This window comes from Ictalurus furcatus, chromosome 23 (assembly GCF_023375685.1).
Source record: "Ictalurus furcatus strain D&B chromosome 23, Billie_1.0, whole genome shotgun sequence".
In the NCBI taxonomy this organism is placed as follows: domain Eukaryota; kingdom Metazoa; phylum Chordata; class Actinopteri; order Siluriformes; family Ictaluridae; genus Ictalurus; species Ictalurus furcatus.
Window position 1 is genome coordinate 18,290,058 of NC_071277.1, and position 26,756 is coordinate 18,316,813.

Genomic DNA, 26,756 nt, shown 5'->3' on the forward strand with positions numbered 1-26,756 from the left:
GTTGGGGTGGACGAGGTGCTAGAGCAGTAACTGTAGAGCGAGTTAATATCCTCCGACTCCGGGAAGGGCAAACACAGCACACTACCTCTGGGGACTCTCAGTTTTGGCAAGCCAAAAAGTCAAATCAAATCAAACAGAGTGGAATTAATTATACTAAAGGGAGAAAGATTTTTCACCGCGTGTGTGATTGAGCCCCATTCCTTCCATTTTTATCTCTATCTGGTGGACATCATATTTTTTCATAGAGAGCACAGAGTCGACTGAGAAATCCAGCATGATTTTGAGATCGCCAGCAATTTGCCTGAAGGGAACGCTCTCACTTCCAATTCGCTTACACAATGGAGCCTGAAAATGGACACCGAGGACTGAGATCCTGCTGGGATGAGCTCTTTTTTTCCCTTCCTCTTCCATTCTTTCTACCATTACACTCTTTTATATGCCTCACTTCATCCTATATTGCATGGACGATCATTGGAAGAGAGAATGGATGTGAAATTGATGTTCTAAGCAAAGGGGGCATTTCTGTGATATGATTACCTGCCATCTTGGTCTCATCACATAAAGAGCATTCAGACAAACACAATATGGGAAGGCTGGAGAAAGGATGGAAGGTTTACCCTTGACCTTATGGCCTCCATTTGGAAAGATATGACCAGAGAACTTTTGACTTCCTATTTTTGTTGACCAGCTGGTTTGAACTTAATGGTCATTAGCCATGAAGTCTCACAGTGGCAGTCGAAGCAATTAGCGGTAATCAGCTTTAAAAAAAAAAAAAAAAAAAAAAGGTTAGGTCCTCTGTGAGGGGCTAGGCTAACAAGATTGAAAGGCTAACAAGGTTAAAGCTTTTCTAATGATACAGAATTGAACTTGAATGGAGTAGTAGTAAAGAATTTCCATAATAATCTGCATAATAACTGTAACAAAGGAAATATGCAAGGATGCAGGGACCAACAGTTCTAAAGAGGCGAGCAGGGATAAATCTGCCTTCTCTTTCAAAAATAATAAGACTATTATCGTTCTCTTTTGGCATCACATTATTTGCTGTTAACGATCATTTTAAAGCAGATTATTTTGGACTTTTGTAGAAACCACAGCAACAGCATCACCAACAGTCCTAAGACTAAGCAGCTAGCAAGCCTGGGACTGATTTCTTTCTAGCCCAGACTGTAGATTCATACAGTGACAGTCATGTCATGTAATTATACAGAGTGACACGCCTCCTATCACAGACAAATCCATAACATGTCATCGCGAGCGATTGAGAAGGTACATGTGGAATTCAGTCATGGGTATAATGATGAAGAAGGAGATTTATCATTTACTCTATCATCCTTTTTTCCCAAAATGCCACTGGACGAGAAACCAAAAGTAGATATACGAAAGTACACAATGTCCAATCAAAGTAAAGATTACACAACAAAAGACAGAGGACAGAACTGTACGCTTAGTGTTTGTTTGTTTGTTTGAACAAAATGATTTGAAATGGCAGCTTTTCTGTTGAACCGTTTTGGTGTTCACAGGAAACATGGCATGAACGCTATTATTAGAGCACTATCTGAGATTTGAGATACCTAAAAAAGATCACAAACCACAGATGCATCCGCTAATCTGCCTTTATGTATGTGTGTTGATCAGACCTAACGGTATGATGCATTGCTCAAACTTTACAGTTGACTCGTTGTCATTGGTATCCATAGAATGACACTATACGGGCAAAAGTTTGTGGACACATAACCATGACACCCATGTGTGCATTTTGAACATGACGTTCCAGATTCCTTCCCGCTGTACTGTTATAATTACCTCCATTCTTCTGGGAAGGCTTTCCACTAGATTTTGGAGTGTGGCTGTGGGGATTTGTGTTCAATCACCAAAACGATCATTAGTGAGATCCGTTACTACTGATGCTGGGTGAGGAGACTCCAGTTCCAGTTCATCCCAAAGGTGTTCAGTGGGGTTGAGGTCAGGGTTCTGCACAGGACGCTCGAGATCTTCCACTCCAGCTTAGGCAAACCGTGTCTTCATGGAGCTCATGCTGGAACAGGTTTGGGCCTCTTAGTTTCAGTGAAGGGAAATTATAATACTAGAGTGTGCATGCTGTACAAGACATTCTATACAATTGTGTGCTTTCAACTTTGATAGAACCACACATGGCTGTGATGATCAGGTGACCACAAACGTTTGGTCGGGCTGTCTATTAGATTTTAGCTCCCCATTTAATATCGGCTAACTTGTCTCTTTGTGTATTGCTCTTGGAAAAACCTCATCTCGGCCAGCTGTTTGGACTTTAAAATGCCACCGTTTTTTGGAATGATGCCCTGAAAGTAGTCGGCTTGCCAAAGCCTTGACCCGCTGAATCTTTCATTCTTTCTGTCTCCACCTCTATCTATGTTTGTCTTTCTCATTAGCATACGCCTGTCTACGATTATGCTCTTTGACGGGCTTCGTGTACGTGTTGTTGCACAGCTGGGTGGCTCTGACACTTTCTGTCTGATGTTTTCTCATGCCTTGTCTCTTTCGCTTTAGATTGAGACGAGGCTTTGGTTAAAAAAAAAACAAAAAAAAAAAACAAAAGCACAGGAGAGCGAGCAAGTCTCTCACCTCCCCACCATCCCTTTCACAATATCAGGTCAGTCTATCAAACCTACCTCATTAATGCCAGAAGAGGGTGCGTGATTGGCCTCGTCTGCCCTGCCGAGAAGCTTTCAGTGCCCCGGTTTAAAAGGCTCCCACCTCACGTCGAGCTAAACAATCATGTTTAATTGGATTTTCATCCAGACCCATTAAATCATAGGAATGGGTAGAAAGCCACCAGCATGCTTCTAATAGCTAAAACAATTGCTATTTTTTTTTTCCCTGTTGCATCGTGCATGAACAACGCAGTGCAAGCTTCACAGTACGAATAAAAATAGCTGTGTTAGACTCTCCTGAGTCTTTCTGATTACAATTTGGAGAGAAAAAATAAATAAATAAACAGTGTGTTACTTCATACTATTGAAGGTGCATCAATAATTCATAAATAATTCAAGAGCTACACCTACAAGTATGAGGAACGCATATATTTAGACACCGTCCTTAATTACTCAAGTGTCATTCACATAAACGAATTGGTTCTACTTAAAGGATTGCTTGAAATGACAAGGTGGAAACCTTGTGTAGTACAAACCACAGGTTTTATTGTTAGCGGTTTTTAATATGTTGTTGAGTCATAGCTTGTAGAGCAGGACCGAAGACTAAAGGCCTAATTTATCAAGCTGGATACGAATGAATTTATTTGTGAAAATCCAGTACGCCGTTTATTTATCCAAGCATCAGCGATTTTCTGACTTTAATGAGACTAAGGACAGTAAGTTGTTTCCGAACTGGAATGCAGCCAATTAACCTTCAGTGTTCATCCCTGTGTGGGTTACGCCGGCAATTCTAGCCGTCCGACCACTCCGAATAAAGTCATCTCACCTCTTTCTTGCTCTCTGTGTCCTCTGGCAGATGTGACCTCGACCCTGTGCTTGTCCTCGGTACGGGAGCTGCCATCCCAGCTACAAGATCTATACCAGCAGGGCTTTGTCCTCATAGCAGTCCATCCCTTCGTCCACCCGTGCGGCCCGGATCTCGCCAGCGTCCAGCGACAGCTATATCGAGCGGTGCTCAGCAAAGTGCCCGAAAGGTAGGCAAACCGAACGGTAGGACTCCACGAAAGCTACACAAGATCTGTCCGACAAACTTGTCTGACCGAGAGATATCCAGCTCTTACTTAACTTCGAAAAAGAGAGCGCTTCTAACCAAACTTCTGAAAAGGTTGGCGTTCCTCACAAAATGTCATGGGTGAGTGGAAAGAAGTTGCTTCAATTTACAATATGTGTATATGTGTGTGTGAGGGAGTGATGGTGGGAAAGCCAGGACAAAACCCAGACTGTTCTCCTAGTAGTGTCATCATAATTCTGCAACAAACCAGAAGAAAGTTATTTTAAATTTGAACACTTTCTATTAGAATTAGTGCCTCCAGTTCATTGTACATGGCAGTATCATTGATGAGTTGCGAGAAAGAGAGGGAGCGAGTGTGTGCCCGCTGAAGAGCTGGGCTCTAATCCACTGGCAAGCAGCAGTCACCACTCAAAGTCACATCCACCCCCTGCTCTCAGCTCTGCTGGCTGCAGCCTGGAGTCCCGTGTGTGTGTGTGTGTGTGTGGTGTGTGTGTCCAGAAGTGGAGTGTATCCAACTAGACAGGCACAGTGAAAGTCAAGTCACTGGCCAGAACTCCCACACAGCTGTCAGTAACTAAGCAAAGCCAGCATTTACACTGTGTGACTGTGTACATTTGTGTGTGTTTGTACGCGAGGGTATTATTATGTTTCTATTTACATCGGGTTTTTTGCTTCAGTAATGGAGCATCAGTCGCTGTCATCTGTGTTGCACATCCATGACCAGCTACAGAGTCAACGTACAACATCAGCTAATGTTTCCTGATCCTCGTTCCACTGCTTGCTGTAGCTATACAGTCCATTTCCATGCAGCATGCAGCGTGATCATCATTAGTGCCCAGATGGTAGGCCAGCTTCATAGAGATGCCCAGAAGGCAAAAATGTTCCACAGAAGTTCCTAAAAGACAAGCAGTACTCACAAAAAGTGCCCCGAAAGTCAAGCAGTCCCCGTATAAGGTTCCAAAAGTCAAGCAGTCCTCACAAAAGTGCCTAACAGGCAAGCAACATACATCAGCTCCTCACGAAACTACCAGAAAGGTAGATAGACTTCACAGAAATAGAAAAAAATAAATAAAAATAAAGGCAGAAGTCTTCATGGTAGGGCACAAATGACAGAAGACCTAAGCTGTAGGCTGTGTAGCCAAACCACCAAAAATAAAAAGCCTTCATTGAACTGCCCAAAGGGCAGAGAGTTAATGTTTCTACATTGTTCCTATCAATCTCAAGTCCATTTGTCATTTGTGTGTGTGAGTGTGAGTGTAAGAGAGAGAGGGAGAGAGAGAGAGAGCAATACATCAGGCTTCAGGAGCTCAGGAGCTTGTCTTGATCTCTGAGAATAGACAGCGATTCCCCTGAGGAGAGGTGGAGAGGCGCCTATGCCTAAGCTTCAGTCTATGTTTTACAGCTTCAATGTCTCTCTCTCTCTCTCGCTCTCTCTGTCTCTCCCATTAAAGTCTGCTTTATTGCTTTCATTGTTTTTATTTACAGTTCTGCTGAAGCAATTCTAAGGCGGTAACAGCTATAAAACACGTAAACAAAAGAATGCCAATAACACTAGTATTACTAACAAGACCACTAAATATACAATGTCGCTTACACTTGTTCACTATTATATCAATATTGGTGGCCTCTGTGCCTGGCAGTCCCAGCAAAGGAGGAGTGGCCCTGCGTGTCCCACTTAAGAAAGTAAGATTCAGAAGGACTAGAAAACGTCCAACATGAAAGTGTGGCTTCTGTGCCTGTCGGTGCTTATGAAGGAGGTGTGGCCTCTGTGCCTGGGAGTCACACTGAAGGAGATGAGGCCTTTATGTTAGTCCTGGTGAAGGATGTGTTAGCTTGTGTACATATTGGTCAAAAGGAGTAACAGCCTCTGTATCTGTCAGATTCAGTCACACTGAAGGAGGTGTGGCTTTTATGCCTATCAGTCACACTGAAGGAGGTGTGGCTTTTATGCCTATCAGGCACACTGAAGGAGGTGTGGCTTTTATGCCTGTCAGATTCAGTTACACTGAAGGAGGTGTGGCCTTTATGGCTTTCAGTCACAATGACGTAAGTGTGGCCTTTGTGGCTGTCAGTCACAATGACGTAGGTGTGGCCTTTGTGGCTGTCAGTCACAATGACGTAGGTGTGGCCTTTGTGGCTGTCAGTCACAATGACGTAGGTGTGGCCTTTGTGGCTGTCAGTCACACTGAAGAAGGTGTGGCTTTTATGCCTGTCAGATTCAGTTACACTGAAGGAGGTGTGGCCTTTATGGCTGTCAGTCACAATGAAGTAGGTGTGGCCTTTGTGGCAGTCAGTCACAATGACGTAGGTGTGGCCTTTATGGCTGTCAGTCACAATGACGTAGGTGTGGCCTTTGTGGCTGTCAGTCACAATGAGGTAGGTGTGGCCTTTGTGGCTGTCAGTCACAATGACGTAGGTGTGGCCTTTGTGGCTGTCAGTCACAATGAGGTAGGTGTGGCCTTTGTGGCTGTCAGTCACAATGACGTAGGTGTGGCCTTTGTGGCTGTCAGTCACAATGAGGTAGGTGTGGCCTTTGTGGCTGTCAGTCACAATGAGGTAGGTGTGGCCTTTGTGGCTGTCAGTCACAATGACGTAGGTGTGGCCTTTGTGGCTGTCAGTCACACTGAAGGAAGTGTGGCATTTATGCCTGTCAGTCACTGAAAAGAGGTGTGACTCTAGAGTGAGCATCTTTCAGAATATTCTACATCAACTAAGGCAAGTTTATTTGTTCATTTTGGTTTGCTGTAGTATTTGGTTTGCTGTCATGGTTACAGATATAATTCACCTCTATCTCACAACACTGCTTTACAGATACCACATTGTCCTTTATCCACCCTTTCTCATACCTAAAGCTCTAAAACATTTCTTGTCTCTCTGCTGGACCTCGGGGGCAGTTAAACTCACTAAATTCCAGAAATCCCTCTGACTTTACAGGCACAGCAGGGGTCCGAGCTGCACATTCCTCACACACAAGCATCTGACACTCAGTCCTGAGTTGACTGGGATGAATCAGGCGTGTCTACATGAAAGAATCCGTCTGATACTTTAATATATGTGATGATACTCTTCATGCTTCTATTTCCCCTGAGGGTGTATTTTTCCCTTCAGGAGGAGCAGTGTATATGCTTTATGGCTTGCACTTGTCCATCGATATTCTGGTGACCATCACGCTCATTTAACTTCCATGCAGAAGTGCACACATGTTCACACCTCTCAGGCCTTGACACCTGAAACACATTCGCTCCTTCATGCATGAAAAATGTGCAGTAGACGGGTGACAGGAGAGATGCGTTCAGAGAAAGAGGGATGGAGAGCGAGAGGCAGATGGGGAGAGAGAGGGTTTGGAGAGGTTGGAGTTTAAATGTGCATGCCTGAGTGAGAGAGAAAGAGAGAGAGAGAGAGAGAGAGAGAGAGAGAGAGAGGAGGGGAAAATGGAGAACGGGAGGGTGAAGGTTTCTCATCTTTTGATTGTTTGTGGCCAAGCTGTCCTGTTTATCGCCAACATCCGTCACCGTGGAGACAGTCACTCACATCAACAGCAGCCGTAGGGGAAAAATCTGAAGGAGAAAAAAAACGATGAGACGTGAAACACGGCACGGCATTGCTCAAGTTCTCTAAACGACATTGAGAGATGAAGGGACAGTACAGACAGAGAAGACAAAACCTCCCAAAATCTTTCTATTTATACCACTGACAAAGAGAAGAGAAGAGAAAGACCAAAGAGTAAACAGGAAAAAGTGTAAGATAAGAGGAAAAGAATATGAAAATTGTATTATGAATGGTTCTCATCAATTATTAGTAAGAAAATAAGGCGGGTCGGGGGGGGGGGGGGGGTGAGAGAGAAGGAAATAAAAAAGAAAGTAGAGAGTGAGATAAACAAATAGAAAGAAAGAGAGGGGGGAAAGTGAAGGAGAAATGAAGTGTGTGAGATGAGAAGACCATTAGAGGTCTAATGCAACGAAAAGAAAAGAGAGTAAAGAGCAGAAAAGAAAAGTAATGAAAAGAGAAGTAAAGAAGAGAAAAAATAAAATAAAAAAAAGAGAGAGAGAGAGAAAGAGACAATAAAAAAAAATAGAATTTTTTTTTTAACGAGATACGAGAAGAGGAAGAAATTATAAGAAAAGTAAAAAGATAAATGGTCTGCACTTATATAGCACTTTTTTAACCTTAGCGGTTCTACAAAGCACTTTACACTGTGTCTTATTCACCCATTCACACACACACACACACACACCAATGGCTGTAGAGCTCCCAAGGCACTAGCGTGCCATCGAAAGCAACTTGGGGTTCAGCGTCTTGCCCAAGGACACTTCAGCATGTGGAGTCACGTGGGCCGGGAATCGAACCGCCAACCCTACGATTAGTGCACAACCCGCTCTACCACCTGATCCACATCCGCCCCAAGAGAATTAAGTGTAAGTGGAAAAAAGGGTGATAAAAGAAAAGAAAGTTTCAACAAGATGTGAAAAAAATGGACAGAAACAAGAAGTAGCAGGACAACCTGTTAGCGTGTTAGCGCTGCTAGCTGGATATGAGGCTTTTAGCATTCAGAACATGTGTGTTGCTCCAGTCCAGTTCTCCCCTGTGTGTATTAGCTTCACCGCTAAACCACTGTGCGTTACAGTTCACTCCTGCTGCCTACACACCGCAGCTCCAATCCATCAGCCCACCTGTCTCACAACCTACAGGCAGGTAAACAACATGGCCGCCTTGACCGGAACATTAATGTTTCAAATATCATAGGCTGAACATTAGTCAGGACATAATGGATAACTCAGAGAGAGCGAGAGAGAGAGAGAGAGCGCGAGTGAGTGGCTGGTGCCTTTTCTAATTTCAAATGTCAACCATCTGAGGTCTCCGGGTTCCTTTTTTTTTTATACGCTGTTCCACTTCAGTGGGGAATGCAGGGTAATTTATTCAAGATCATTGGGAAATTGTAGTGCGCTGCGCTCTGGGAGAGGTGCGACGGGGGATCCCATTAAGGGCGATCTGCTCGCAGAATATTATTCATGGTTGGGCAAATAGGCTGTGCTACATAATTAATGCACTGATGAAAGATTGTGAAACACACATTCAGTGGATTCAAAGTGACAGTGTTGTCATGGCAATGCGGTCACACACACACAGAGGGACACACGCTCGTACACATGAACAGGATGCTGCCACAAGACACGGAAACACCGCCTCTGGTGTCTATCTGATATTATCACTAAGAGTCCTATAGGCAAAAACACACACACACACACATCCACAGGCTGACTTTTGCCAACGGTGCGATCCAGCTGTGATTACCAGTGAAAACTGAATCAAACACAAGTCAACATATGTGCTGCCTACAAACTAGCTCCCTTAAAGGCGATGGTGTCCTCTAGCGGGAACAAATCATGCTTTGTAAAATTCTCCGCCTACGTTTGCACGCAATTTAGGATTAAAGGTGTAGTCAGCAAATTTTCTAGCAATACTCCAAAAAGTTCCAAACAAATGCAAAAGCCCCACCCCTTTACCAAAGCCACACCTCCAATCATGCACACCCAGTGCCTGGGCTGTTGTTGTTGTTTTTTTTCTCTATCTCTTCTGTTGTTGTTGTTGTTTTTTCTGGAACTTTGTGGATTAATAGCCTAGATAACTGACAAGATTATCCTAATCTGATGGATACTGAGGATATAGATTGTGTGGGACAGCATTTATCTGCTCTACCCTGTTACTCAGTCAAGAAAACAGTTGCTAATGACAAGCTAGTTACTTGTTACTTACCTGAGGACATAGCGTTTCTACGTCCCCAGGGTCCTATATTCCCCAGATTTATATGGCACATAATGAACACAGGATATTAATTAATAAATCTAGGGAACATAGGAATTACCCCCTTACCCTTGCTACTGGATAATAATGGTTAGCAAAAATGGTGTCTCTAGCAATGTAGGTAGGCTAAACCATAACTTGTGTGGTGTCAACATTCAACACAGCTTAAGCATTTACAGCTTAGCATTTACCTCATCTTAGCTCACTAAATAAGGCAAAGTCATAAAGTCCACAATTGAAGAATTTCGGGGGGGGGGGGGGGGGGTCTACTTCACATGACATAAATAAAGCTGATATTAGATCCAAAGCAGCTTAAAGGGGAAGGGGAAATGATAATACAGATGAAAGCTAGTAAGTGCTGGCTAGCGCTGGGCAAATGAGTTCATCCACCATCAGATTTCATTATTAGCCATGTTCAGAAAATTAGAGGAAATAAGGGTTCCAGACACGATTTCTATGAGGCAAGATATTTGAATCTGAAAGTGTGTGTGTGTGTGTGTGTGTGTGTGTGAGGGAGAGATAGACACCACAGAGAATTCAACCCACCAGTATGGCTATTCCTTCTACACAGCCCAGCAGGAACCAGACTCACCTCGGGCACAGCGCTTGGCTTGATACAGACACACACACACACACACACACACACACACACACACACACGGACGCATACTGCAGGCACATATTTGCGCCTCCTGACGACACACAGCCATCTGCTGCCTACATACAGCTTCCCTCATGTCGCCATGTGAGTCCCTTGACACACGCTCAAACCTGCTCCTGCCTCCACACACAGACACACACACACACACACACACACACACACACACACACACACACAAACTGACACATAGGAAAAGGAAGAAGTGAGGAGCTCAGAAGTGTCTCTGGTGTCAACAGTATGGAGGGTGGGTGTGAGCTCTATATGGCATAATTGTACATTTCAGAAACACCTGAAATAAAAGTTATATAAGTTCTAAAATTACACACGCTGTTGTTTGTATGTTTGTGTGTATGTGTGTGTGTGTGTGTGTGTGTTAATGCTTGCCATGATTTATGCGCGACCCACGTCGATTCGTCATTTCCAGATGCCATGAGCTCTCGAGGCTAATCCTGCATGCATTATGATTTCACCGTGAACTACATGGAATGAAGAAATACATGCACAAGTGTTGCAATATGTTTGTTTTGGACAGGCGAAGCTTCTTTCTGCTTATTTGGAGCCGGTGCTGAGGCGAGGCTGCCTTTCCACATCTAAGGTTTTCTTTCCAGATCTAATGAATACACAAACAAAGATTTTGCAGTGAGAACATGAACCCAACAGGATTCTCACGCAGCTATTCCATGTTAGCTTGAAATCAACGCACAATTGTTTAGATCGATCTTAAACCAATAGCTCTGAAGGGAAAAATGATAGAAATGTATACAATGTTCAACAATACCTCAAACAAAAGCTTGTTTGTTGAAAAACATTCACCCTGAACGTGTTGCGCTAGAGCTACGAATTTAACGTAGCCAGCAAGTCATTTCACACTACACGGTTTTTTTGTACTCAACTGCCAACGCAAGTTTAACCTCTCTAGCCAATGAGAGTAAATCGCTGTTAAGCCCCGCCCACACGTGAGATTTGCAACGTAAATCGATTACGTATGACGAACGTAAAATTGCGGAGCTGAACGAAAACTTTTTAGTGTTGCTTTTTGCGCTGTAATATTGTGGTTGTGTTTTTTTTTTTTTGTTGCTGTTGTTGTTCTAAATTTAGCTATGCTGTTAGTTTCATTAGCCTCATAGCTCCAGTGCAAGACTAAAGCAACACACTTTAAATAAAAAACAAGTCACGGCTGATCGACTACGTTCGAATACAAGAGTTCAAAATGGTGTAAATTTCCTTTAAGGGGTGGAGCAGAATGCAAAATGTACAATATGATAAGTATAAAATGCATCTCCCTGTCTTATATGACAAGAAATATACGCTAATAGACAGTGATTTGTACATACGTAAACACTTTCATTTGGTTATTTCTTCCCCATTCTTCATGAAGCCAGCTGCCCTTCCAAAAACTTTACCGCGTATTAGATATTAGGTCGTATATCTTATTATTTTCAGGCATTTTTGTATCATTAAACACGCTAAAAAAAAAACCCGAACGTATGTAATAAATTGTAACAGAGTGTTATTTTCTGCTTTGTAAACTCACAGTCTGTTTTCACAGACACCGCCCACTGGTCATTAATATTCATAAATCAGACCACTAATTTCATTAATATTCATTAGCTTGCTAATAGCTTTCTCAGTGAAGGGAGAAGCGCAGAGAAAGAAATTTTACCCAGAGATTATAGCGAGTTTTCCTTCTGGGGAATGAATGATGGATTTATTTGCTGCTTTGTAGCAAGAATGCTTATTTTCTCCAGACTTACTGTTCTTCCACTCATCATTTTGAGCTGAAATGTGAGCGTCGTGACAAATCGCACAGCAGAGTGCTGAATGGTATGTGGAACGTTACGATAGCATATGGTTTTGGGACGTAGCCTGTGAGTGTCGGTTGTACTGCGTGTTGATTGGCTGCCGTGCCAGCGAATCGCAGCGAGTTATTCAAATGAATCACTCGAGTGACTTACATGCAATTTTTGATGTTGGCAATGATTTTTGTCACAGCTTTACTTAATGTAAAAAAAAAAAAAATCACAATGTAGGACCTTGTCACGATCTCGCCTGCAGATGGCGCTGCGGCGGCGACGTGCACGGAGAGCCGGAGGGCGCGCATGGGCACAAAACAGAGCGAGCACACGCTCGTGGTTTGCGTATGAACTATGGAGACTTTGTTTACAATGGACACGTGCGTCTGTTTCTGTTTTGTCTCGTCCTTGTTTAGTCATTGGTTGTTTTTCGAGGGTGTGTATTAATTGTTACCAGCTGTCAGCGTTCAAGGTCAATTACATTTGTTATTTAAACCCCTCGTGTTGCTGCGCACTTCGCGCAGTATTAAATGTGCTAATGGGTAAAGCAGTAACGGAGTGTATCGATGTCGATATGGTTAAGTTTCCATGTCCTGTTCTCGTTTTGTGTTTGACCTTAGTTCGAGAAATAAATGTATAGACCCCATGTATGTGTTAGCTACCTAGATGCTGAGCGGTAGTGTTTCCATGTCCTGTTCTAGTTTCATGTTTCATGCCTCTGTTCTAGTTTAATGTTTAGACCTCGTTTCTCGTCTCATGTTTAGACCTTGTTTTCCCGTTTCACGTATATTGACTTTGGTTGTGAATAAATACTCGAATCTGCACTTGCTTCCGCATCGAGTCTGTTTCGTAACAGACCTAAAATAACATTGTGTGTAATGTTATTGTCTATATATTATCAAATAGCATAATCTCTATACTCTATAGCCTGTAATGTTAATGTTATAATATTTCTCATCAGCGGGCACGGTGGTTTAGTGGTTAGCACACTTGCCTCGCACCTCCAGCGTAAGGGTTTGAATCGCGCCTCTTCCCTGTGTGCACGGTGCTTCGGAGGTTTCCTCCGGGCACTCCGGTTTCCTCGCCAGTCCAAAGACATGCACCTTAGGCTGATTGGCATTTCCAGATTGTCCGTAATGTGTGTGCAGTTGAGCCCTGCAATAGGTTGGCAGCCCTTCCACGGTGTCCCCCGTCTTGTACCCTGATAGGCCCTGGATAGGCTCCAGGTTCCCCGTGACTCTGTGTAGGATAAGCGGTATGGAAAATGGATGGATGGATGGATGGATGGATGGATGGGTTGTGATGTTACCTGACAAACCAGAACGCTCTCTGTAAAGACTTACTCACCAGAAAGCTTACTGACACTGGAGACTCCTTCCATAAATGTTAAATAAATGTCTCCTTACAGAAAGCCGCATCATATCAATGATTATACATGTTATTTCTTTGTTAAATAACAACACAACACTGAAAAATCTGCTGATTATTAGTCAAAAATGATGTGAGTTGTTACTATAGAAACGATAACATATTAGAACGAGTGCATGACCTGTGATTTGCTTTACAGCCAGAACTGCTGCCAGATCAACAACTTCTGGCCAATCAGAAGCCAGAATTCAACTTCATTGTGCTATAACACGTATGTCTCTTTCTTTCTTTCTTTCTTTCTTTCTTTCCTTCTTTCTAGTTCGGAGAAAAGTCCATCAGAGTTCGAGCCTTACCATCTGAAGCTGGAGGAGTGTTTGTCTGCTGATCATATTCCGACCCTGGAGCACATCCAAGGATATGTGAAAAAAGTAACTTCTTGTTTTTGTTTGTTTGTTTGTTTGTTTGATTGATTGATTTTTGGCCAAACTGTACCACATATACACACACATCCACACACACATCCTGTCCTTGCGTCCGATCCATACGTGATGAGCAGGAACACAAGCTCTTCATATGAAAGATAGTAAGACGGAAATCTGAATCCACACAGGCATCATTCATCCTGTGATTGGATTGATATTAAAACGCGAGAGGGCCCAGTACGGTTCAGCGTTTCTGTGAACTTGGTTGTGAGATATGCATATCTGTGAGAGTTATTACTCCTCAAAGAACCATCACGACATCAATCTTCAATGACTGCGTCGAGAGAGAGAGAGAGAGAGAAAAAAAAAAGGAAATGATTCCGCTGCCCTTTCTCCAACGACAAATGAATTACTACGAGAGCCGACGAGCGACAGAGCGACGGTTTCTTATCTGTGCAATTTCATTTGCCGTATTGTTGGAAATATAATGACGGACCCCGGGCGTAAACGTGCGGTAATGCATTAAACAACGCGGTTGGAAAGGGACGCGATGGTTCTGTGGGTCTTAATGTTCGACAGAATAAACTGGTGTGTGTCGGCAGAGTGACTTTGTCGCCATCAGCGCATGAGACCTCAGGCTGGGTTTTATTAAAGCAGCAGAATGGAGAATGGCGTCATTAGCATTTCTTGACAGCTAACAATTCAATTTCATTTGATGAGAAGTCGCATATTGGCTTCCAAATGCAAACTGACAAAGGCAAAGTGTGTGTGTTGGGGGGGGTTAGTGGTTTGGGGGTGCTGGAACGCGACTGATTTCAGGACGCAGTGAGCACAGCGAGGCCTTGGACTTCAGCCATACTAATCAGGGTAGTTAATACTGAATAAGCCAATTCCAGCAAGCGAGGGTGGCCCGGTTTGTAAATAATTGCTTCGGATACAGTGTGATTGCTGGGAATAATGTGGATTATTATTCAAGCTTGACACTTTTGACAATAAAGAGAACTGAAACGATTTTTTTTTCCAACCCTAAGACAATCAGATCTGCTTTTTTTTTTATTTATCCCATCTGACTAAAAAAGTTAGTCTGTCCACTTCCCTATCTGTATAGTCTGCTCAAACTGATTAGCTTGTAAAGCTTCAACTTTCATGCCGTTAACGTCATCATCGTGGAGGTCGGTAACTAGCCGAGTCGAGTCTCTGGCAGAACAGTGCAAATGCGTCGTATTTATTCGCCATGAGAATTTATTTGACCATTTTCTTGCCTGTGATAATGAAATAGCATCTCTGAACCCCAACACTCTTTTGCATTGGGTTTTGGGTTGAATAGTAATAGTGCATTAATCTGTATCTGCCATGTGTGTGTGTGTGTGTGTGTGTGTGTGTGTGTGTGTGTGTGTGTGTGTGTGTGAGATCCTTTGACCTCTAATACGCTTTCCCCCCCCCTTTTTTTTTGCTACAACTTTATATTTAGACTTTTTGATGTCCCGCTGTTTTATTCCGTGAGCATCCTCTGAAAAAGTCAAGGGCAGGTCAAAAAAAAAAAATACAGAAAGAAAAAAAAAAACGCTTTTTGTTCCGGGTCTGAAAACGTCACGCTGTGAACATGTCTGTGAATAAAAGGAACGGTCATCATCTACAGCATGCTGCTCTTTTGTTATTAAGTTGGTCTAATGTATCATTCACTGTAACACTCATTTATGACCCAGAATTAATTCATTAATCAACTATTCATTAAACAATAGTTACTACTATGTAGCATATGAAGCCTCCATAAGAAACTGAATACAGCTACCTGATACCTGTTTAGTTGCTAATGCTTTATAATAACCTCACCATGTTAATAGATGACATGGCAGTCATTTATTAATTATACAAACCTGCTTATAAACTGTTTATATACTATTGGATGAACAAAAAAGTACTAACTCATATACAAAAAAAAAAACCTGACATTAAATATTACTTTTTAATCATGAACCTCAAGTTCATAAATAATTACTCGAGTATTTATTAAGTATTTACCGGTGTATGAAACCTGTTTCCAAATCCATTGTACACTTTTATTGGAGTTATTTTATTTCATAGTTTTTATCTTAACCTACAAATATGATTTTTTCTTTCTTTTTCTTTCTTTTTTCTGATTTACAATAATGAAGTCAATCTATTAAGCATTTCATTTCTTTATCTTCTTCATTTTGTGCTAGGGTATACAAACTTTTGCACTCCAATTTATATCAAGTTTATAACCTTTCATTAGGTGAAAAAAAAAAAAGTTATTCTTGAAAGTGTTCATAACTTAAAAAATCAAATAAAATGTCCATGAAAGATGAAATGACTCTATTCCAACGTTCAGTTTATGTACTAACATTTCTATAACATTTAATTATTAATAGTAATGATAAAACGGTAAGTACATGACCTGTAAAAATCCTCATTATTAACCCTGTAATAAACATTATGCAAACCGAATTCATTCAATTACAGACGTTGTTATGAGAGAAACAAGTTGTTATGACCTGATTTGCAACCAGGTCATAAGCGCAGCTAATAAATTCTCATGAAAAGGTCATATTTATCATTTTCGTGTGTCTTAAAAAATCTTACACAAATGGAACGTAGGCTGGTAATAAATAATCGTTAATAAATTATTAACACAAATATTAATGCCTTATAAACATAAGTGCCATTAAATACTCTTATTTATTAATTAATTTATTTATTTATAGCTGAGGAACTAATTACTGGGTTGGAAAAATATTAACAGAAGCATCAAATGAAAAAAAATATAGTGATATCCATTGCATGACAATATTATGAATAATACGAGAATTAAAAAAAAAAAAAAAAAAAGATATATTATAATTAAGTAGCTTTTCTCATGATCTTAATTAATAAGTTCAAAGCATTGTCTTTGCACTCAATCTGTATTTAGAGATAATTAGCTTCATAATTAGCTCTATTATTATTATTATTAGCTATTATTAGTTTAATTAATGTGATAATACATTTTTTTTTTCTATTGAAAGTTCTGATCTGGTAGAAAATTTATTTATAAGCTTATTGGCACTGTAATAACCAGAAATCATCTTTTATTAGGTACTAATGCTTCATTGATAGTTAACTAGTGTATTATTACGGGTAATAATTGACATATTAATAGTGTTACGTAACTTATTAACGCGACAGTAGTATGCTGTGGAAGGGTGCATTTATTGACAGTTCAGCATTCATAGCATTCATTCTAATATGTCGATTAATATAGTAATAATAAATTATTAATATGGTCCCACTAATGTAATGGGTAAGCAACAAATGTTTTCTTTATCCTTTTAACAAATAAGTTGTAAAAAGCCTGTTCGTACAGCAGTTCCTTCGTTTTTATTATGAATTATGGCATTGCTATTGTTATTGACCTGACACTGACTCAATTAGTAGAGATTTCTATGCATTACGTATAACCGTCCCTACTGCTTTCAGTCAGTTTTAATTAACTTCATTTCATTTCATTTTAATGACGACTACACTCATGTCATTTCCTGAAATCTAATTTGGAAATCGTCACTACTCTGCGGCCTTTGCTAAAGAGGTATTTAATCCATTTTACCGTGACTGCACTTGTAGCAGACTTGTAGCATGCTTATTTCCATCCGTTTTCATTTCCAGCAGATTCAGGATGCAGCCGACCAGGGCATCGTGTTTTCCGGCTTCATCCAGGAACCAGCCGGCCTCCACCTTCGCGTCACGTCACGAGGAGGCCTTGGAGAGGCGTCCCTGTCTTTACACTCCAGTCCGAGTTCTCTACGCTGCTCTGAGCTCACGGCGAGCCCGAGTCATCACGGGGAGAGCGGCACCGAGGACTGGGCTGCAGATGGAGAGACGGAAGAGCCGAGAACTTCTCGAGATACAGGTGCTGATTTTGCAACTCTCTGGCAACTCTCGTTCTCGAGGATTTTGGGAGCATTGGTGGTGCTGGATAGACGTTACAATAATCATTAGCGATTATCGTTGTTACAGGTGGAGACGCTCTGTCGGACGTGACGTCCACTGTTTCCAAATCGGAGTGTTGTGACGGAGAGCAGGACGACATACCGTCGCCCAACAACAAGGCCAAAGACAAGGAGGGGAATGAAAAACCTAGCAGACCATCTCTAGGCAAATGTGGTGAGGACATGATTTGTGAGAAGTCAGTACTCTTTTCAGCATAAGAATCTCCCAGTGCCACCCCTCTTTTTAGTGTAGTGTTAAATCCTTGAACTCCTCGTGGTGAAGCATGGTGGTGGCAGCATCACTTCCAGCATTACCCCGAAGTCCCTTTTGGTTGCTTCTCTGATTAATCCCCTCTTTACCCAATCAATGACTTTCAGAAGACTCTAGGCAGTGTCATGGTTGGGCCATATTCTTTCCATTTTTGAATAATGGCTTTCATGTTGCTCGAATACTTATGCAAGGCACTGTAGATGTATGTGTCTCCAGTGATTACTGATATAAACAAGAGAAGAGGGTGTAACAGGAAGTAGATCAACATCTAAGTAGCTAAAGAAAGTTGTGTCATTTGTTTTTTTAAAGTTAAAGTGTAAAGTTGACTAAAGTTCAGTTTTGGGAACAGTGATAGGTTTCTACCACCTAACATCAAATATTTAGATCTTTTCCCAACATTCAAACTTTCCACTCTCGCCTAAACATGCCGGGCGGATGTGCGACAGCTTTGCAGAGCTTTGCCTCGGCATTTCTGAAAAACACGCACGGGGTTTTAGATCAAGCCTCGTTTGGGCTGTTTTTGTGAAAAACCAGATGGCTTCGCTCGCTCTTGCTGTTTGTGCGAGAATCAGAAAACGTGGCGTTGTTCATGCCGTATGCCATGTAGTGTGAAACGAGGCATGCTGGGATGCCTGGTGATCGGAGCTTGTGCTCCATCTGGACAAGGAAGTGATCGAGTTGGAGGAAGAGGAGGAAGAGGAGGATAAAGAGGAGGAAGACAAATCCCAAGGCTACCATCAGACCCCGGCCGCCTAATCCACTAGCTGCAGAGCCTGGAGGAAATGTGATGGCGTGCGTGTTTGGTATTTAGTCATATGTTTGCTCATGAGGTCACTAATGTGAAATGGAGGTGAAGAGAACATGAGAAACAAAGCGCAAGTCAGATAGGTTTTATCCAAAGCTCATTTGATATTCTGATATGGCGGGGGGGAGATGCATATCCAAACATTCCCAAGGATCTAAGCCTTTGGGAGGACAGAGGTCAAGATTTTAGGGATTGTAGAAATGTGTTTCTGTGGACTGAAATAGTTCAGAGAGAAAGGATTAGGAAAGGGGTTGTTGAAATGCCAAAGAGAGTAGTGACCCAGGCATGGTCCTGAAGACATGCCGACAAACGTGATGGACTATAATTGCGTTCATGTGCTCGTTTTCTTGTTTACAGCAAAACCTTTGCACTTGACCGGCGCTGTGGTCCAAAACTGTTTAAACAGTCCCACATTCACTTCCCCTCACCAGGTCCCTCAGGATACATGGCATTCTCTGAATATCTTCAACGAATTCTGAGTAAAATAAGTGCGACTTGTTGGAGGAGCTCTTACATTCTCAACATGACTGTAGACTTCACGAGCCAAACTTATGATTTAGCACGATTTCATTTCATTTGGAAATAATTCGGGGGAATATGAACGGTTCAATCCTGAGCTCGGGTTACTGTCTTTATGGAATTTCACATGTTCTTCCCGTGGCCATGTGTGTTTCCGCTGGGTTCTCTGGTTTCCGCTCACCTCACAAAAACCTACCAGTAAGTGGATCGGATATGTTCAATTGCCCCTAGGTGTGAATGAGTGTGTGAATGAACGTGTGAATGCGTGTGTATGGTGCCCTGTGATGAACTAGTCTCCCATCCCAGGGTGTATTCCCACCTCACAGCCAGTATTTCCAGGATAGGCTCATGCTAATATTATAATAGTCTGCGTGTCAGAAAGTTATAGTTAGCTAGCAAGAAAAAAAATGCTAGAGTGGTATTTAGCTACAAAGAAGGTTTAAAGCTCCAACTGTACATTGTACAATTGAATTACTTGTCGTCTGCGTATTTAAGCTAGCAAGCAAGATAGATAGTTAGGTAGTGAGTTATCTATGGAGCAACTATGTGGGGTTCCGACATAGTTAACCAGACTGTACAAATCAGTGAGTGAATTGCTTCATGTGTTAAATGTGAACAGTCGTACGAGGTTAGACACAAAGGCAGCATTATTAGCAACGCAGGTAAAGTCACACGTAGCTTGTAGCTTCTTTTGAGCTGTAAGATGAATACGAATCTGACTGATGTCGAAAGTTAATCGGAAAGTTCCAGGAGCATTTTTATGCCGTCATTTGCGAGTGTCGTTGCATTCGGGGTTCTGATATATGCACAGCTGGTCGTGGGATGAGGACTGTGACTGAGCTGTGAATTCTCTGACTTCCTGTCATAACGCTCATCCAGCGCTGAAGAGATGATTCATCCTTCAAACTGAATTTGACGGAGAACCACAGCGAGTAAGGCCTGATGATTTCTGTGTGTGTGTGTGTGTGTGTGTGTGTGTGTGCGTGGGTGGGAAACATCCTGTGCTCACATTTGCTTTGCACAGTCCTCAGAGAGACAGTAAATGGCTCGGACGCGGTCGCTAGCGGTCCGAGGGGCGGCCGCCAGAGCAAAAGTGCATCTCTATTTATCCTTTCGGTCAAATATCCATTAGTTCCAATATAGATCTGAAAAATGTGAGGGGGAGAGGTCGAGCGCGGCTGGATCGAAGCACACAAACAAATTCATCATACCCTATTTTAATCCATTAGATGCACTTTGTGCTTCTATATTTCAGATGTAAAAGCTAATTCAGCACACAGAAAACGCCAAATCATATTGAGAAGAAGCAGACGGTCAGCTGGGGACTTTGTGTCCTTATTTGAGCTGTGTACCGGGTTATCTGATTTAGCTAATTAGTTACCCTGCGTTCCCTTGCTTTCTTTCTAATCTGATAAATTAACTGCCGAACTGCATCTCAAGAGCAGACCTTAGCACAGGAGGCAACTGCTGCTTAGGAGATAACTGATTAGCCACGAACTGCAGTAGATCTGGTTACTAGTTGCAGAGACATTTGTTGATGCTAAAGCTAGCAAGCATCAAGCTCTTGCTCTATGTTATGGAATACACAACTAGCTTTAATGTAGCTACAACTAAAATACTTGAATTGAAGCGAAGCTGGGAAGCAACGACGTACTATTACGTCTGTTGTTTAAGCATGTGTACTTTACTTCATTTACTTAACTCTTCTTTCTACCTAATTCATTTCATCACTCTCTACTCACTGCATTCCCGTTCCATCGCCAGGTGCCGAACTTTTCGGCTTGTTTAACTACCCGGGTGGGCGTCAGAAGCCGCTAAAGTACTACACAGTGAAGGTGCCTCTGCGGGTGCAGCCTGGTGATGAGGGTAGTCACGCCATCGAGGCCCAATGGCTGGACCACATGACGCAGCACTTCAACAACGGAGCCTCGCTGGTCGACGGCTACTTCAGTCTGGGCAAAGACGACGGTGAGGACGCTCGATCATTACTGCATCATAGGGAGACACGTACGCACGTATACACTTGCTTACTGTACTCTATTGATCTGTTAATGGAAATGGCCACACAAAGCACACTGCGCAGATGAAGAAAAGTACACGAGTAGCAAGTAGGGGTGTGAAAATACACCAGGAAGATGGTGTGTGAAAAAAAAAAATTACACAGCATTACCTTCTAAATCCAGCCTCAACTCAACGAACAAATCTTTCATCTTCAACCTTATTTTTAAATATCTTCTCTTTTCAGGTGTTCAATTCTATTCTGACTTTGAGAGTGATTAAAAAATAAATAAATAAATAAAAAAAAACCCCCAGATCCATTAATTCATCTCCTCCAGATGAATGGATCGGTGGTTTTTGAACGTTACAATTAACCAGATCGAATTAGCGAGCTCTGCTTTATTTTCCATCTAAATAATTAAGCATTTGGTTGTGGCGCCTATTGAGACTTCGCACACCCGAGTGCAGGAAGTGCGTCCCCCGCGACGCCTTCTGAATAGGCAATCAGAAACGACGAGTGTTATTCGACTCGTTTTCACTTTAAAGGAACACCCTAGAGATTTAAGACTCCTTAAGGTCATAGAGATGAAGAACGACTTCGTGTGGTTGGAGACGTTTGTCATCATTTGGAATATTACGAGGCTTTTTGTTGTAACAGAACGACGTTAACCACCTTCAAATTCATGTTCCCTTGGCAGAGCGGCTAATTTGGAGAGAAGAATGGGCATCATTAGCTTGACCACCAAATTAATTCACTTCCTGTTTTCACACTGGGAAAACCTTTTGTTTCTTTGCCTTAAGACATTCATCCGGTATTCCTGAACCAAGTCTTGTTATATTTTATTATACCGCAACATTGTTGAATTCTCTATTCTGATTGGTCAGAAGGTGTTTATTCATTTTCTATAACCGCAGCTCTGAGACAGATTTACAGGCCTATACTTCCATCCATCCATCTTCTATACCGCTTATCCTTCCTTCAGGGTCACGGGGAAACCTGGAGCCTATCCCAGGGGGCATCGGGTACAAGGCGGGGTACACCCTGGACAGGGTGCCAATCCATCGCAGGGCACACTCACACACACACTCACACACCCATTCATACACTACGGATACTTTGGACACGCCAATCAGCCTACCATGCATGTCTTTGGACTGGGGGAGGAAACCGGAGTACCCGGAGGAAACCCCCGCAGCACGGGGAGAATATGCAAACTCCACACACACAGGGCCACGGTGGGAATCCTGTAGGTGTGAGGCGAACGTGCTAACCACTAAGCCACCCTGTGCACTTCTATGGAGGACGCCTTTTAAATAATAAACAGGTAATTGTTCATACTGTGGAGTTTTCTGTGAGGAGATGTTTCTTTTACATTTATGGAAGGGGTCTCCGGTGTCCCCAACAGTCAGAGGTAGGTAAAGCTGAAACTTTAAGTTTTCCAACACAGGAAAGTCAGGACAGAAGACAGATTAAACGGAATTCCGCTTTCCTTATAAATGGCTTTTGGATAAAAGTGCAAACGTAAATGGAATAAAATGTCTCCTAGCAGAAGCTGAAATGTTTGAGGTTGAAATACTTGAAGATAATCGCTCTAATTGGTGATAAAGGACACGTTTGTGCCGGAGTCAAGCGCAGCGGGCAAGGGAGGAGGTGTTCGAAGAGTCCTGCCGACCTGTATAACAGTGTGCTATCGCAGAGCTAGCAGAGTGTGTACTTTATTTATCAGCGTCTAATTGCAGAAGGCAAAAGCGTACGCATTATCAAACCACACGGCTCGGATCTTTGCGAAATGAGCTCATCTTTTTAATCGGCTCTGTAATTTCCTATTAAGGGAAACTCTACCCTGAGTGCTTTGAATTATCACACACACACACACACACCTCTAAATTCCCACCCTGGATCTTCTTCAGATATGATGTGAGAATGTGACAGGAACTCAGGAACCCAGAGGATTCTGGGTAGGCACAACCTACAGCCAATTTCGACAGAAGAAGACTAAGGAAGTATAGTATATCTCTTCTAATCTGTTTACACAGGCGGCTTTGGGATGAGTTTGGCCACGGATTAGGAACTCCTGATGGATTTCTCTGGAGCATAGTGGGTATTGATGTTGTTGTTGTTGTTGTTGTTGTTATTGTTGGTCTGTCGGTTTGCTCTGCTGCTGAGGTTCATCCATTTCAAACTACAGGAAGCCGTATTTACTCTTCCCTTTTTGACAGGATATTAGATGGAGAGCTAAAATCTAATATCTATCAGTCGCTCAACAACGAAGCTGTTAGGCTTAAGCGCTGCATTTTATCACAAGGTCTAATCGATGGCATGATAAGAAAGATGTTTGTTAAACTGCTACACCCACACACTTCAAAGCAGATATGCAGCTGCGTTCATGATTTAGACCATGGTGAGGTCAGCCATTTGTTGAATCTGTCGATTCAGTGCCAGGTGAAAATTTCATCCGGCATCAGACTCATCAGGAAAGCCACGTGAACCCCCCTGCTGAACGACTCCTGCTCCATGGTGACTCAAAAAGACAAGGACAATGTGGACTAAAAGGTTCCTTTCGTCTGTTCCTTCTAACCTCCCCTCCTCACCCTCGTCAGAAACGGATTAGTATCCGCAGCTGTGACACATTCATATGCATAACTATTCATGCCGCACCTTCTATATTCAGACGCCGAGCGAGGCAGGGGTATTTTGCGTATGAATTTCCAATAAGGCGTTATACTGCTCTGAAAGGAATTTTCGAAGACACCTCAGCTGACTTTCTTTTATTCGGGGGACACACAAAGGAACACGTCTGAATGAGGCTAAATTTCCTGAGAGATGAGAGGCAGATGCACAAACATGTGCACACCTACACTCACCGCAACGTCTGGTATTCAACCCCTTCAAGCGCGAGTGCGTAGTACACTCGTAATCGACATTAATCCTGCATAAAACGTGAATGCTGACCTTCTTAAAAATCTGCCCGGCAACCCAAGCTTCCTAGATGAACGTGTCATATTTAATCCTGGTGTATTACTAACGCGAGTGCTTTTTAAAATATACATGAGTCAGAGATGTTATTCAAGCATTTCCAAAAGTCATACTGAGTCCATGGCAAATCCATGCCCAACAGCTTAATCGTTTTTAAAGAACGCATATAAGGGCTTAATTAACCTAGACCGACGACCTTAATGAACGCTTAGGTTCATTAAAATAAACAGAGCCCTAAGAGTCGAAACACAGACGGGCGAATAATACTAAATCCTATTCGGACGGGAAGTTTGAGTTACAATTCTTATCACCTGACGTCTGTGATTCCATGTACGGATTCAGATGGGACTAACATCTCCATGTTTATTACAGAGGTTGGAGTGCCCAGATGTTTTGTACATCTGGGCATTGCAGAGGATCACGTGCTCTGGATGCGTACATTGCGTATGGTCATATGACACTGATGTTACAGTGGCCAGGCTTACCAGAGTACGTGATTTGGCTCTTCTTGTTGATTATTTTATTATTCTTATTTCTTTGTTGTGTAGCGAAAACATCTGCTGGATTGCACGTAGCAAACAGAAAACATGTGTGTTAGTAAGAACTTCTACGGTAGTGCACGTTGGCCAAAACACAAAAGGAAGAGCGTTGTGAAAAAATATTATGGTCAATCACAGACATTCGCATTCGGACGGGAGTAGATTTCTCCGAGGATCGATGAGTTAGCCGAGAAACAGTAGGTGATTCGCTCTGGAATTTTTCACAGAGGTTTTTTGAGAAGGGCACAGACTTAAAACTAAAATCGCAAAGTATGCCTGTGAAACACGAATTTCTCTAATGTCCCCCTGGAAAACTAGTCCCGTCCAAAACGGACTCGACTAGAAAGCAGATAAGAAACAGTTGAATAAAGAACAAGTATAACAGGACCGGGAGCAGGACCACTTTATCCTGGTCAGAGTCCAAGCCTATCTTGGGAAACTGGGCGTGGGGCAGGAATACAGTCTGAATGGGACTCTTTCACAACTACCGGTGATTTAACATGTTCAGTCCACTTCCTGGCATGTTTTTGGAAGGTGTGAGGGAACTGTAGAACCACACAGTCAAATGGAGAACATGTGAAGCTCAGGATCGAACCAGGGACGCTGGAGCTGTGAGGCGGCTACACGATACATCACAATGCCATCTATATGTAAATCAGTCATATGCAGTATTTATAGAACAAGATCCATGTGCAACGATCAGGGGTTTGTGGGTAAAGGAGAACTCAAATCAGGTAGTCATGACCAATTGGCATAGCAATGGACTGGTCAAATGGACTTTTTCTCTTTCCTTGCCGATCTCTATCAGCATCTCTTGACATGTCAAATGATAATTATGCAGATGCTCATGGTCTAGAGACTATCAAAATGGTCTTGCAAGTGGACTGTTCCAATTACAGCTGACGTACGGTGGTCGGAACGGTAGCCGCTGTTTGAAAAGGGCACCGAGATGTCTTCAGTCGAGTGAATCAAGCTTTAAATAGGTTTTTCCTCCCATTGTCCCCCCCATATCTTTCTTCCTCTATCTCTCCTGAGTCTAGCCATTTTTCCACCCCCCCCTACCCCGCCTTCCTGAGCTTCACTAATGAAATCTGAAGAGGCTTGGCAAGCAGACACAAACAGTATTAGAGCGAAGATGGAGGAACTGAGATGAGAAAGCAGGAGACAACACTCGACCCAAAATAACACCAGACTCTCCGGTGCATGTATATCGCCTCCTGCAGAGCTTATTAACAGTACACTCATGGTAATGTATCTCAATCAGGGCCAAGCGCAGGGACAGCAGGGGCCATCTCAGATGCCAAACTTCAAAATTCAAAAACGAGCCTCTTGCGGCTTCTTTATTTTATCCTGAACGTGTTCCAATAGTCGTGGTTCATATCAAGAGGGCCAGCTATTAATTAGAGCTGCCTTTCATTAGTTAAAAGCTAGTTTCACTATGGATGAACAGTTGAAATTGTACCCCGAGGTGTCTTTCTTCTCGCTGCAGATCTTTATTACCTCTCGCCTTCTTTTTTATCTCTCTTTATCCGTCCAGCACATCATTACTGTCTACTCTCTGTTTCCTGTTAGATTAAACTCCTCCGGTTGGACCCGTGCTGTTAGATTCCCATCTTTAACTTCCACTTCTTTTCCCCTGCAGATCAGCTGCCTAAGGTCATCGACAGCGTGTTTATTTTCCAAGAGGGAGACTCCGTTGCAAGTACGAACTACGACGCCATCGTGGTCGAACAGTGGACCATCATTAACGTGAGTCAGCACTTTCGGGTGTTCCATACTGCCATATACGTACAGAGGAACATGTTCAGGAAAACAAGATGCCTTTTTATGGTAGTAATTATCCAAGAGGTGACAGTAAGTTTACTCAACTGCATGGTTAACATTTCACAGAGTTGAATTCACTCCCACACTGC

At 42.5% G+C, this 26,756-nt stretch overlaps 1 protein-coding gene across 3 annotated transcripts in view; it reads left to right on the forward strand.

Moving 5' to 3' along the window:
• Positions 1 to 26,756, forward strand: part of LOC128600047 (raftlin) — a 77,379-nt gene that overhangs the window by 33,551 nt on the left and 17,072 nt on the right. Inside the window, exons 3-8 of one of the 3 annotated variants that reach the window (XM_053612189.1) lie at positions 3,487 to 3,664; positions 13,646 to 13,754; positions 17,412 to 17,655; positions 17,763 to 17,909; positions 21,094 to 21,297; positions 26,486 to 26,592. In XM_053612189.1, the coding sequence (XP_053468164.1) occupies positions 3,487 to 3,664; positions 13,646 to 13,754; positions 17,412 to 17,655; positions 17,763 to 17,909; positions 21,094 to 21,297; positions 26,486 to 26,592 (989 nt within the window). The remainder of the gene's footprint in view (positions 1 to 3,486; positions 3,665 to 13,645; positions 13,755 to 17,411; positions 17,656 to 17,762; positions 17,910 to 21,093; positions 21,298 to 26,485; positions 26,593 to 26,756) is intronic. The other 2 variants (XM_053612190.1, XM_053612191.1) reach the window with 2 other exon arrangements.